Source organism: Dasypus novemcinctus, chromosome 5 (assembly GCF_030445035.2).
Source record: "Dasypus novemcinctus isolate mDasNov1 chromosome 5, mDasNov1.1.hap2, whole genome shotgun sequence".
Taxonomy (NCBI): Eukaryota; Metazoa; Chordata; class Mammalia; order Cingulata; family Dasypodidae; genus Dasypus; species Dasypus novemcinctus.
Window position 1 is genome coordinate 82,587,990 of NC_080677.1, and position 14,825 is coordinate 82,602,814.

General features: G+C 37.9%; 1 protein-coding gene across 1 annotated transcript in view; it reads left to right on the plus strand.

Annotated features, from left to right (window-relative positions):
- LOC101437845 (tRNA-dihydrouridine(20a/20b) synthase [NAD(P)+]-like) overlaps positions 1-14,825 on the plus strand; it is a 137,803-nt gene that overhangs the window by 82,991 nt on the left and 39,987 nt on the right. Inside the window, exons 12-14 of the mRNA XM_071215517.1 lie at positions 1,996-2,146; positions 4,426-4,561; positions 12,678-12,786. Of these exons, the coding sequence (XP_071071618.1) occupies positions 1,996-2,146; positions 4,426-4,561; positions 12,678-12,786 (396 nt within the window). The remainder of the gene's footprint in view (positions 1-1,995; positions 2,147-4,425; positions 4,562-12,677; positions 12,787-14,825) is intronic.

The window sequence follows — 14,825 nt, forward strand, 5'->3', positions numbered from 1 at the left end:
GGCACTGTAAAATTGTACAACCACTGTGGAAATCAGTTTGGCAGTTCTGCAGAAAGTTGAACATAGAAACAGCAATCCCACTTCTTGGTATATTCCCAAAACAATTGAGAGCAGGGAATCAAACAGATATTTGTATACCAATGTTTTATAGCATCATTATTTTTCACAATGACCAAAAAGTGGAAGAAGTATCCCAGTAACTTTAAGTTATAGTACATATAATAAACTAACAATAAGAGAAATAGACTAGTCTCTTGGAATTCATTGTAAAGGGATAAGACCTATATATTATTGTTGAATTTTAGTCATTGTTAGGGATATAAAGTTATAATAGTTTGCAATTTAGTTAGAGATGAGTGACTACAATAATAATGAGTGCTTGATGAATGATACAGATCAAAAACACTGCAGTCCTTCAGAATTTACCACAATTATTCATTCACAGAATGCCTATTTTGAGCATGGTACCTTCCCAGGAACTGTAGAGGGAAAGACAAAGAGACAGCCCCTACCTGAAGTCCATTATTAAAAAGATAGGGTCAGTACTTTGGAATTTATGCTCCCCAGTGTAAGAGAGTTAGATTCATTTATGTTACAAGTTTCCCTACACATAGCTCTTCTGCCCCTTTTATTTGAACCTATAATTATCACTATACTTTTAAATGTATGTCCCAGAGATTTAAGTCTTTGGTCTATTCGTGTGCCAGTTGAGCCCTGAATCTCAGTAGAGTTGCAACACCTACTCTTCAGTTCATTGAACTCTCCCAGGACAACTAACGAGATGATAATGAACAATGCCCATCCCAAGGAACAGAGAGTGTCTGCACCTGCAAGCAAGATAGTTCCATCCATCTGTCCCATGGCATCTAAGCTCTCTCTCCGTTAGAAACATAATGGGCATCACCATACCAAAGTCCTCAAGAATGGGGAATGAACATGGACTAAAGTAGATTTGTTATTATTCTATTATGGACTTATTACTGTACTAGCAATGGAAGAACTTTTGTCATTGATGTAAAAGCAGCGGCCACCAGAGGTTCTGATGGGAGGGAGAGGGAAGAATAGTTGTAATATGGGGGCATTTTGGGGATGTTGAAATTGTCCTGCGTGACGTTGCAATGATGGATGCAGGTCACTATACCTTTTGTCATAACCTATAAAATTGTGTGGGGCAGAGTGTAATTATAGTGCAAACTGTAGTCCACATTAGTAGCAATGCTTCAATATGTGTTTATCAGTTGTAACAAATGTACCACACTAATGAAAGATATTGATGTGGGAAAGTATAGGAGGGTAAGGGGGTGTGGCATTTGGGAGCCCCCTATATATATATATGTATTTTTTTTTAAGATTTTTTATTTATTTCTCTCCCCTTCCCCCTACCCCCAGTTGTCTGCTCTCTGTGTCCATTCACTGTGCATTCCTCTGTCACCGTTTCCATCCCTATTAGCGGCACCATGAATCTGTGTTTCCCCCTGCCGCATCATCATGCTATGTCAGCTCTCCACGTGTGTGGCACCGTTCCTGGGCAAGCTGCACCCTCCTCCGCCATAGGCAGCTCTCCTCACGGGGCGCACTCCTTGCGCGTGGGGCTTCCCTACATGGGGGACACGCCTGCGTGGCACAGCACTCCTTGCACACATCAGCACTGAGCATGGGCCAGCTCCACACGGGTCAAGGAGGCCCAGGGTTTGAACCGCGGATCCCCCCATGTGGGTCCCCATCCATTGGGCCAAGTCCGCTTCCCTATTTTTTTTTTTAGGAGGTACCAGGGATTGAACCCAGGACCCCATACATGGGAAGCAGGTACTCAGCCACTCAAGCTACATCCACTGCCCTTATATTTTTGATGTAGTATTTATGTAATCTAAAACTTCTTTAAAAATAAAAATAAAAATTTCAGTAAATTATGTCAGTTAATTTTTAAGAATAATTTTTAAGATAGCTTTCTATTCTTAAAAACCAAAAATAATGTTTTCTCTTTTTCTCTAATAGATGCTGTGAGAGAAGTAAGAAAATATTCCACTGCTCATACCATTGAGAAGAGCGCAACCAGCAGACCTAATGCCTATGAACACACACAGATGAAACTTTTTCGGTCTCAAAGAAATCTTTACATTTCTGGATTTTCATTATTTTTTTGGCTGTAAGTGGAAAAAAAAAGAACAAAAAAACACAGAAGCATAATTTTTAAGACAAAATTTATGTTTCCATCTGTACTCTAGATTTTTTCTATGCTATTTAGTGTACTAGAGTCTTCGTATACAAACTCAGATGATAACCCAAATAGCAAACAATAGTTACTGCTTGTACGTTTGTTATGTCCATAAGGCTTTTCACAATCTAGCCCCTGCCTCTCTCTTGAGGCTTGTCTCATACTGTTTGTATTTATCAGCCAAAGGGGTGCTGATGCAAAGTACCAGAAATCTCTTGGCTTTTACAAAGGGTATTTGTTGGGGGTAAAAGTTTACAGTTACAAGGCCTCAAGAGTCCAGTTCAAGGCTGATTTCTCACCCAAGTCAGTTGCCATGTGTTAAAGCAAGATGGCAGGTGGTCTCTGCCTGGTCTCTCCTTCCTTTTTCATCTTAGGAGTGTTAAGGCTTTGTGGGCCCAGCTTCTTCCAGTCTCAGCTTTTAGCTGGCATTGGGCTCATCTCTCAGGGCTTCCTCTATCAGTCTGGCATAGGGCTCGTTTCTTTCCAGGACTTACCAGTTGCTCAGCTGCTCTTTTCTCTTTTGCTGTAAACTATCAGGTGAATAGCTCATCTTCCCAGGCTTTAGCTGTTTGAGCTTTCTCTCCTCTGGCTTCTGTAGAGTTCTCTCTCTTCCCATGTGAATGTCCGTTTATATCTGCCCACCAAGGGGGCAGGGAATCAAACCTGAGTCACACCCTACTGATGTGATTGAATCAAAACCCTAATCTTTTACCAACTAAACCTAAAACCTTTGAATTTAATACGGTCAAAGATATCACACCCAGAGGAACAAACCAGTTTGCAGGCATAATTTTTCTTCTTTTTTGGGGATTCATAAAAAATCTCATCAAACTGCCACACTGTTCTTCCCCATGTACACTCTATTCCACCTACATTGATCTTCACTCTTCATTCATTCTTACAACAAATATTTATTGCGCTCCCACATGCTATTCCTTCTGCCAGAACACTTCCCTTTCTTCTTTACCTGGCTAATTCCTATTCATCCTGCAGCCCCTTTCTCAGGAAAGCCTTCTGTGACCATCAGTCCCCCCAAAAGCATTCTATTGAATGCTCTCATTAAATGTATACATTTTCTTTCTAGTATCATTCATAGTTGTAATTAAATGCTATTTTAACTATCACCTCACAAACTAGAACTTAATTCCTTGAGGGCAGGAACTCTGTCTTGTTCCCTGCTATTTCCCCAGTGCCAAGCATAGCTTAACACTTAACAGTTCCTGAGTAAATATTTTTTAAGGAATAAATGAAGATATTAATTACTACTTCTAAAAATAGAAGTTCCCCATGAACAGGTGTGAATGGGCTATTTAGGTTTGACTGACATTATACAGTGCTCTTTAAAAAGCAAATTTTGAGCTGAGCCAAAAAAAAAAAAAGAATTATTTTACTAGCCCTGTCATACTATCTGAAATTCCCATTTATATGTTTCTGGGCTTGTGTTAGTCAGCCAAAGGGGTGCTGATGCAAAATACCAGAAGCCTGTTTGCTTTCCTAAAGGGCATTTATTTGGGGCAGGAGCTTACAGATACCAGGCCATAAAGCATAAGTTACTTCCCTCACCAAAGACTATTTTCACATGTTGGAGCAAGATGGCTGCCAATGTCTGTGAGGGTTCAGGCTTCCAGGGTTCCTCTGGGCTCAGCTCCTCTGTTTTCTCCACAAAGTCAGCTGTAGATTATCAGGTGAATGGCTCTGTCTGTCTCCCAGGGGCTCCAGCTTAAGGGCACCATCAAACTCCAACATCAGATCTCCAACATTAAGAACCCTCCACTCTTTCCTTTGCCATGCCTTTTATCTGTGAGTCTCCACCCACCAAGGGGTGGGGACTCAATGCCCTAATGCCGTGGCCCAATCAAAGCCCTAATCATAACTTAATCATGCCCAGGTTCAGACCAGTTTACAAACATAACTATGTCAAACTGCTACAGGGCTCACATTCTAGAGGCTTCTTTAAGGAAAACAAAGCAATAAGTAGTACTGACTGTTTATCAAGTACTAGTCGTCTGATACAGATTCCAAAGGAATGAGACACAAACTGTTTCAACTGAAAGACTTGGATTTAAAGAAAAGAAAGTGTGTCCCCTTAAACATCCTTTCCCTCCACCACACCCGTACCTAAAGTGGAGTCAATTGAAAATGACTGTTTTAAAGTCATAATTCCTGATGGTTAGTTTAGTTATACATTACACTAAATTTTTTTTTCTTAGAGTATTGCGACGCCTGGTTACCCTCATTACTCAACTGGCAAAAGAACTGTCAGCCAAAAGAATGCTTAAAAATCAAGCAGAGAATACTAATGAAGCTGCCAAACAATACATGGAAGAGAATGAAAAACTAAAACAGGTATTTGAATTTCTTTTTTAAATTTTGGGTAAATATTGTTGGTGTTCCAATAGATGGTATAGTATTTTTCAGCATCAAAAAGAATATTTATCACTTTATCATGTTTCAGCAGAAAGTGACCATAAATAGCAATATTGTTCTATGGAATGATTCTTTCAAAAGTTTTATATCCTATACATTTGTTTGTTCTCACAGTTTCCTTCCATAATATGTTAAGATCATTGAACATACTTCCTATGATTTAGAGAGAAAACAATATTCTGGGAATATGAATTTGAATTCTTTTTACCATTAATTTTACCTTATAACTTAAAGCAAGTCTCCGTAAGTCCTATTTTTACATTTCCTTTTTTTTTTTTTTTTTTTTTTTTTTTTTAATTTTTTTATTTTTTATTGACTTTGTAATAATATTACATTAAAAATATATATGTGAGGTCCCATTCAACCCCACCCCCCCACCCCCCCTCTCCCCCCCCCCCAACAACACTCGTTCCCATCATCATGACACATCCATTGGATTTGGTAAGTACATCTTTGGGCACCTCTGCACCTCATATACATTGGTTCACATCATGGCCCATACTCTCCTCTATTCCATCATGTAGGCCCTGTGAGGATTTACAATGTCCGGTGATTACCTACATTTCCTTTTAAGTTAAATTATTCTTTGAAACCCATTTTATTGTTGGTTTTCATTAAATGATCACTTGACTAGGAAGATAATTGATGGTAGATTAGAAAGTTATTTCATTACTAATGAGTCCTTGATCTCCCATACTTTTTCCCCCTTTATTTTCGTTCCTTATCCTTCACTACTATAGCATACTACAAAATGACTTGCAGATGTTGCCTATGACCCCTTTCTTCTCTGATGCTCAATTAATGAAATGAAATAATTATGAAAGACAGCTAACTTTTAAAATTTATATAAAACTCACATAACAAAATTAACCATTTCACAGTGTATAATTCATTGGCAATATATTCACAATTGGTGCAACTACACCTCATTCTAGTTATAAAACATTTCATTGCCCCAAAAGGAAATCCCATATCCAATGAGCAGTTACTCTCAATTCTCCCCTCTTCTAGACCCTGACAACCACAATCTGCTTTCTGTCTCTATGGATTTACCTATATTATATAAATAGAATTGTACAATGTATAACCTTTGTGTCTGATTTCTTCCATTTAACATAGTGTATTAGTCAGCCAAAGGGATGCCAATGCATAATACCAGAAATTGCTTGTTTTTTATAAAGGATATTTATTTGGGGTAGGACCTTACAGATACCAGGCCATAAAGCACAAGTTACTTCCCTCACCAAAGTCTGTTTTTGTGTGTTGGAGCAAGATGGCTGCCGACGTCTGTGAGGGTTCAGGCTTCCTAAGTTCCTCCCTTCCAAGGTCTTGCTTTTCTCTGGGTTCAGGGTTCCTCTCTTCCCAGGGCTTCCTTCTTCCTGAGCTCAGGGTTCCTTTCTTCCTAGGGCTTGCTTCTCTTTTCTCTGTGACCTTCCTTCCCAGGGCTCTCTGTCTTAAGACTTCCTCATCAAACTCCAACATCAAAAACCCCCAACAGCAAAAAGGTTATACTCTGTCCTTTGCCATGCCTTTTATCTGTGAGTCCCCAACCACCAAGGGGTGGGGACTCAATGCCTTAATGATGTGGCCCAATCAAAGCCCTAATCATAACTTAATCATGCCCAGGTACAGACCAGATTACAAACATAATCCAATATTTATTTTTGGAATTCATAACCATGTCAAACTGCTACACATAGTGTTTTTAAGGTTTAACCCTTGTTACAGGTAACAGTGCTATATTCTATTTTATGGCTAAGATTCTGTTGTGTATATATACTACAATTTGTTTATCCATTCGTCAGTTGATGGACATTTGGATTTTTCCCACCTTTTGCTATTGTGAATAGTGCTGCTGAAAACATTCAGGCATTACTATTTGTTTGAATACCTGTTTTCATTTATTTTGGGTATATTATATACCTAGGAGTGCAGTTGCTTGATAATACGGTAATTCTATGTTTAACTTTCTGAGTAGTGGCCAAACTCTTTTCTACATGGCTGAGCCATTTTACATTCCCACCAGCAATATATGAGGGTTCTAGTTCATCTGCATCCTGGCCAACATTTGTTCTCCATTCCTCTTTTTAAAAAAAAAATAATAATAATAGCCCTTCTTGTGGTATGTGGGTGTTAAATGGGTATCTCATTATGGCTTGGCTTTGCATTTCCCTCATGGCTAATGACATTGAGCATCAATTTGTGTGCTTGTTGACTATTTGCATATCTTCTTTGGAAAATGCCAGTTCAAGTCCTTTGCCCGTATTTCAATTGGATTGTTTATCTTTTTGCTCTTAAATTGTAAGAGTTCCTTGTGTATTCTGGATACTAGATTCTTATCAGATGCATGATTTGCAAAAACTTTTTTTTTTTTGCCTACCTCTCCCCCCATTGTCTGCTCTCTGTGTCCATTTGCTGTGCATTCTTCTATGTCTGTTCTATTCTCATTAGGTGTCTCCCAGAACCCATCCTGGGACCTTCTGGAGTGGGAGAGAGGCAATCATTTTCTAGCATCACCTCAGCTCCCTAGTTCATTGCATCTCATATTGTCTCTTCTCTGTGTCTCTTTTTTTGTTGCATCATCTTGCTGCATCAGCTCTCTGTGTAGGCGGCTCCACTACTGGATGGGCTGCACTACTGCGTGGGGAGGGGGGCACTCTTTGCGTGGGGGCCACTTATGCACAGGGTGGCACTCCTATGCGGGGGGCACCCCTGTGATTTGCAGAGACTTATAGTTACAGCTCTGACATTTAGTTCCTTGATCCACTTTGAGTTAGTTTTTGTATATGGTGAAAGATAGAAGTCCATCTTCATTCTTTTGCATGTGGATATCGATCTGTCCCACCACCATTTGTTGAAGAGACTCTTATTTCCCCCATTCAGTTGTCTTGGCACCTTTGTCCAAAATCAGTTAGCCACAAGTGTATGGGTTTATTTCTGGACTCTCAGTTCTTTTCCATTTGTTTATATGTCTTAACTTATACCAGTAGTTCACTGTTTTGATTATTGTAGCTTTGTAGTATGTTTTGAAATCAGAAAGTGTCTCACAGATCTGAAGGCTAGAAGTCCTAAATCAGGGTGTTGGCAGAGCCATGGTTCTGGTTCCTCTGAAATCTGTGGGGTTCTGGTGGTCACTTACCAGCAATTCATGGCATTCTTTGGCTTGTGGCATAACTCAGTCTCTGCCTTCATCACTTGGCTATCTTCTCTTTGTCCAAATTTCCTCTTCTTATAAGCATACCAGTCATACTGGATTAGGACTCATCTATTAACATTTTCAAAGATCCTGTTTCCAACTAGGATCACATTCATGGAACCAGAGGTTAGGAATTGAACATATGTTTTAGGCGACACAATTCAGTTCTTAGTAATTATGTCAGGGGAGTTACCTTTTATTCCTAATTTTCTGTGTGTTTTTTTTAAATGAAAGAATGTTGGATAGTGTTAAATGCCTTTTCTGAACCAATTGAAATGATCATGTGGTTCTTCTCCTTCCTTCTATTATTGTACTATATTACCTTGATTGATTTTCTTAGGTTGGACCACCTTTACATTCCTGGGATAAAACTCACTTGGTTGTGGTGTTTAATTCTTTCAATGTGCTGTCAGATTCCTTTCGCTAGTAAATTTGTTGAGGATTATTCAAAAGGGATATTGGGGGAAGCAGACATGGCTCAATGAATAGAGCATCCGCCTACCACATGGGAGGTCCTCAGTTCAAACCCAGGACCTCCTTGACCCATGTGGAGCTGGCCCACATGCAATGCTGATGTGCACAAAGAGTGCCGTGCCACACAGTGATGTCTCCCATGTAGGGGAGCCCCATGCACAAGGAGTGTGCCCCGTAAGGAGAGCCGTCCAGCTCAGAAGAAAGTCCAGCCTGCCTAGGAGTGGTGCCGCACACACAGAGAACTGATGCAGCAAGATGACGCAACAAAAAGAGACACAGATTCCTGGGCCGCTGACAAGAATAGAAGCAGACACAGAAGAACACAGAGCAAATGGACACAGAGAGCAGACAAAGGGAGGGGGGAGGGGGGGAAGGGCAAAGAAATAATTAAAATTAAATCTTTGAAAAAAAAGGGATATGGGTCTCTAGTTTATTGTGGCATCTTTGCATGGCTTCAGTATTGGGGTAATGCTGTCCTCATACAATTGTGTTAGAAACTGTACCCTTCTCCTCTATTTTTTTGTAAGACTTTGAAAGGGTTGGTGTTAAATCTCCTTCAAATATTTGGTGGAATTCACCAGTGAAGCCATCAGTCCTGAACTTCTTTTTGATGAAGTTACTGGTGAATCTCTTTTCTCATGATAGGTCTGATAGATTTTCTATTTCTTCTTTACTTTCTTTTTATTTATTATTTATTTATTTTTCTCTCTTAATTTTTTTTTAAATGTTACATTAAAAAAATATAAGAGGTCCCCATGTACCTCCCAACCCCCTCACCCCACTCCTCCCACATCAACCTCTTTCATCATCATGGTACATTCATTGCATTTGGTGAATACATTTTGGAGCACTGCTGCACCAAATGGATAATGGTTTACATTGTAGTTTACACTCTTCTTCAGTCCACCCAGTGGGCCATGGCAGGACATACTATGACCAGCATCTGTCCCTGCAGTACCACCTAGGACAACTCCAAGTCCTGAAAATGCCCCCACATCATATCTCTTCTTCCCTCTCCCTACCCTCAGCAGCTACCGTGGCCACTTTTTCCGTATCAATGCTACAATTTCTTCCATTACTAATCACAATAGTTCCATAGTAGAATATCAGTAAGTCCACTCTAATCCATATTCTATTCCTCCATCCTGTGGACCCTGGGTTAGTAGTTTTGTGTTTCTAGCAATTTGTCCATATCATCTAGGTTGTCTAATTTGTTGGCTTACAATTGTTCATATATTCTCTTATATTCCTTTCTATTTCTGTAATGTCAATAATAATGTCCCAACTTCTATTTATGATTTTATAATTAGGGTATTAATTTGAGATCATTCTTCCTTTTTAATGTAGGAACTTATAACTATATAAATTTTCCTCTAAGAACTGTTTTTTCTATATCCCATACATTTTGGTATGTTGTGCTTTCATTTTTATTCATCTCAAAATTCATCTAATTTCTCTTATGATTTCTTCTTTAACTGATTGGTTGTTTAATAAGTGTGTTGTTTAATTTTCACAAAAATTTGAATTATCCAGTTTTCCTTCTGTTATATTTCTAGTTTAATTCCATTGTGTTGAAGAAATTACTTTGTGTGATTTCTTTTTAAATTTATTGAGACACTTTTGTAGCCTAGTATATGGTCTGTCCTGGAAAAAGTTCCATGTGTACTCAAAAAGATTATATTTTCTGTTGTTGTTGGGTAAAGTGTTTCATTCATGTCTGTTAGGTCTATTTGGTTTATAGTATTGTTCAAGTTCTCTTTCCTTACTAATCTTCTGCCTAGTTCTATCCATTAGTAAAAGTGGGGTATTGAAGTCTCAACTATTATTGTAGAACTGTCTGTTCTCTCTTCAATTCTGTCAATGTTTGCTTCATATATGTGCAACTCTGTTTTTTGGTGCATATTTGGTTAAAACTACTAATTAAGTTTTGTTTTCCTCTCCCTTCCCCCGCTCCCCCCAAGTTGTTTGCTCTCTGTGTCCATTCGCTGTGTGTTCTTCTGTGACCACTTCTATCCTTATCAGTGGCACCAGGAATCTGTGTTTCTTTTTGTAGCATCATCTTGTGTGTCAGCTCTCCGTGTGTGTGTGGTGCCATTCTTGGGCAGGCTGCACTTCCTTTCGCATTGGGCGGCTCTCTTTACGGGGCATACTCTTTGCGTGTGGGGCTCCCCTATAGGGGGAAAACCCCTGCGTGGCACGGCACTCCTTGCGTGCATCAGGACTGCGCATGGGCCAGCTCCATACAGGTCAAGGAGACCTGGAGTTTGAACTGCGGACCTCCCATGTGATAGGCGGATGCCCTATCCATTGGGCCAAGTCCGCTTCCCTAGTTCAAACCCCAGGCCTCCTTGACCCATGTGGAGCTGGCCTATGTGCAGTGCTGATGCGCACAAGGAGTTCCATGCCACGCAGGAGTGTCCCCTGTGTAGGGGAGCCCCATGCACAACGAGTGTGCCCCGTAAGGAGAGCTGCCCAGTGTGAAATAAAGTGCAGCCTGCCCAGGAATGGTGCCGCACACACGGAGACCTGACACAACAAGATGACGCAACAAAAAGAAACACAGATTCCCGTGCCACTGACAGCAACAGAAGCAGACAAAGAAGAAGACGCAGCAAATAGACACAGAGAACAGACAGCCGGGGTGGGGGGGTATGTGAGAGAAATAAATAAATAAAATAAATAAATCTTTAAAAAAAAGTTTTAATTGTATGCTTTACAATAACAAGGGTGATAGAGATTTACCTGTCACTTTTTTTTTTCCCACTTGTTTGTAAAGGTACAATATGGTAAGTGGGACAGTGAAATCTTGCATTATTGCATTGGTACTATTGAATTTCAGATTCCCAGGCTCTTGATCTTTCTCTGGGATCAAGTTATATATAAGACATTTGGACAAGTTTACAGGTGCAATAATCCAAGTCTGTTTATAAGACCAACACAAATCTAACTTTTCCAAGTAAATGGCATAATAACTCAAGCAGTCAGTGTAAAAATTCCTGCAGTTCAGTGGTTCTCTTTCATTTTGGGTAAGCATTGGAGACTGTTTGAGCGGAATTCAATGAAATAATGACTAGGTCATTTTGAATTGAAGTGGGCAACAAATTAAAAGAGATATGGGTTTTTTTTGGGTTTTTTCCTTGTTCCTGCTCTTTAAAAAATCTTTAAAAATTGGGATAAGGTATGAGGTTCCTTCAGTTTTAATATGTACTTCATTGCTCTTATCTTCTAAAAAAATTTCTGGCAATATCTAATATATTTATTCGCTTTAATTCCTCCTGAGATGCATAACCTCTGATATAGTATAATGGTACTATATTCAGTTCTCTTGCTACAGTTTATATTCTTGCCTCAACCTTTGCACTAGATTGAGGTTACTTGAGAGCAGAGCCCAAGTACATTCTCTTATATTTCTATCCTTTGTTTTATAGTATAATGTGCACATGTAGATACTATTCAGTAGAGGTTTGTGAGTTTGTTGAATATACCACCTTATATTGCAAAAGGAATAGCCCTGCGGTAGAGAATTTGTCTCTTATGTCAGTGTGTTTTTTTACCTAGACTATGGAAATTGTTGGTATCAAATGGCTGCTGCTTTATTTAGTTAATTGATCCAGGCCAATATATACATATTTCATTTTTCAAGCATTAAATTATCTTTCTTGGTAACTTAAATTCCTTTACCAAATTCTCAATGATAATAGGCCAGCTTATTTAACTCTGTTAACAATGATGGTTTCCATTAAGCATATAGAATATGACATTTTTACTCCATGATGTTTTTATTTTGTTTTACTCTTCAGATCTTAATTTTTCTTGGCTATAAAAGATAAACTATAATAAAATAAGAAAAAAAGAGATAAACTATATTCATAAAGTAATCGATTTTAAATCCAGAATAGATTTGAAACTATAAAGAGCTTTATCTGATTAAAAGTAATCTGGAGACTGACTACTCAATAAAAATTAGGTAAAATTCACCAAGCATAGTGTTGTCTCTGTCATTTCCCACTTACCACTTAGAGGAATGTTATATTCCTCATATAAGAATAGTATATTCTCTTACAAATTTGTGTAAAAATAGTCTGAACAGACAGCAATGCAATTGGAACATACGAATTTTCCAATTACTATCAACCTCAGAACTGTTTGTTTTTTTCCTTAGCTTTACATCACATGCTTAATTTAGGGGAAAAGTGCTCACTTGTTATTTAAATACTTTAGAAAATGTGATCAGAAACTGTTATTTTCATTGCTGAAATTCCAACTACAATAAGGAGCATTTTGTATTTATGTGTCAAATATCAAGTTTCTGATGGCAAAAGTTGCAATTTAAATTTATTTCCTCCTATAACTCTTTTGTGATAGATGTTGAAAAGCCAAGGTATGAAAGAAGAATACATTTTGGAAGCAGAAAATAAAAAACTAGTAGAAGATCAGGAAAAACTGAAAACTGAATTAAAGAAGACTTCAGATGGTAACTTTGTGTGCATGTGCAAATATGGAAAAACTAGTATTTTATGCCATTACACTTCACTGTTTTCCCTAAAACAAAATTAATTCCTGAATGTCCTTCTGGCTAAAATATCAAGAATGACCTATCTCTAAATTCCTCCTAAAATATGAAGCTAAAACATCATTTCAGCCAAGAGAAACATGCTCTGTTATATAGGAAAACATGTAGGTGTTTCAGATCTGTGTTGTAAATACAGATGTTCCTGGCTTAGCAAAAGAACTATGTTCCTAAAAAGTTGCTTATAAACACACTTTTTAAAAATGAATCACATTTTTCCATCATCATCATGTTTAGTTTCTTTCACAGAAGCAATTTCAGGGTGACAGTTTTGGTTACAAGAAAATATATTGCTTGTCTCAGGCCCTGATATTTCCTACCTGTCAGATATAATGAAAGCATTCCTTGAAAAAGAAGGGTAGACATGGAATAAGCAATTCTCTGGGGCTCAGCTGAGAATGTGGGTGCCTTATTCAGAATATATTAAAATAAGGGCTTAGGGTAAGCTTTTATTTATGTATGTATGTATTTATTTATTTATGATACTGGGGCCAGGGATTGAACTCGAGACCTCATATGCAGGAAGCCAGCGCTCAGTCACTGAGCTACATTGGCTCCTCTCAGTTGTTGTTTTCATCTGTTTGCTTGTTGTTTGTTTTTGTTTTTAGGAGGCACCGGGGACTGAACCCTGGACCTCCCATGTGGGAAGCAGCCACTCAACCACTTGAGCCACATCTGCTCCCCTGGGATGAGCATCTTAATTCCATTTTATTGAAGATGGCTATTTTTCTCCAATTTTTTTTTTTTTTTAATATTTCTCTTAGTATTTCTTTCTTCTTAGTCAAAGAACAAATTTTTATTGCCTGCAGCTGCATAACACAAGAAAGTAGGTATTCCAAGTCCGGAGTCATCCCAAGAAACACTTAAGTTTGTGGCTTGACCCCTGGGCAGCATGCCTGCTTGCAATAGGTGTCCCTTGGTATTGACCAGACACTGGGGAATCTTTTCCACTATTTTAAAGGGATATAAATTGGAAAATGTTCTGTGCCTGAATCAAAGACCTACTTCACACCATTTGCAAGTTTAGATTTTCTTTAAGTAGGATGCAGAATAATAGAAGTTCTCTGTAATATAACTGATTGTTACTGAAGATCTGTTTACATTGATTAGAGTTTATTTCATCCAGGTATATTTGAATTTGAGATTGAAAGCAAGAAGATTAAAGTTAATTCTGTAAAATAAAACAAAACAAAATCCATGCAAGATATTTTATGTGATACAAAATTCTTTAGTCACCATCCAACTTATTTAAAGTAGAAAAAGAAAACAGTTTTGAAGCAAAAACTATAAATTATCCCCTGGTTTTAAAAAATAAATTATCCTTCTAGACAAGATGATATAGTATATGGTTGGTATAGGTTAGCACAAAATTCAAGAACCTTGCTTTAGTTAATACTGTTACCTCATCTGCAATTGCAAAAGATTTGAATCACGATTAAGAAGTTTTATCATTTGTATGAAAATTTTAATAATTTTTAAAATCTTGCTTTCTTTCCTTCCTATCTGCTGAAGATCTCTCTTCTTCTGTTGCATGCATGTGGTATAATAATAAAAGATAGACAAGAATAGGTTACATGCCATGCTATATCTCTTCTAACCTGGTCAATTTAGTTTCTTCTGTCTTTGCCTTTGAGCTTTAACTTTATTAGTCTGAGCTATAACTCTAAACTTTATACTACCTCAACTTTTTTTAACAGACAAATTACATTTTTGGAAAAGCTGAACTCTTTGATAATATAGGTATTGTGTTTATAATCAAATAATAAAGGATACCAGCTTCTTTGTTTGAACTGTAGACTCCAAAGCTACTTTTAAGTAAATCAGTGTTGAGGTAAAAGTAGATTTTACCTGTTTGAGGATGTCCTGTTTGGTTCTTACTAGATATGTAATATTTTATGAATACTCTTTACCCAAAGTTACTATTTTAGGTAACCTCATAATGA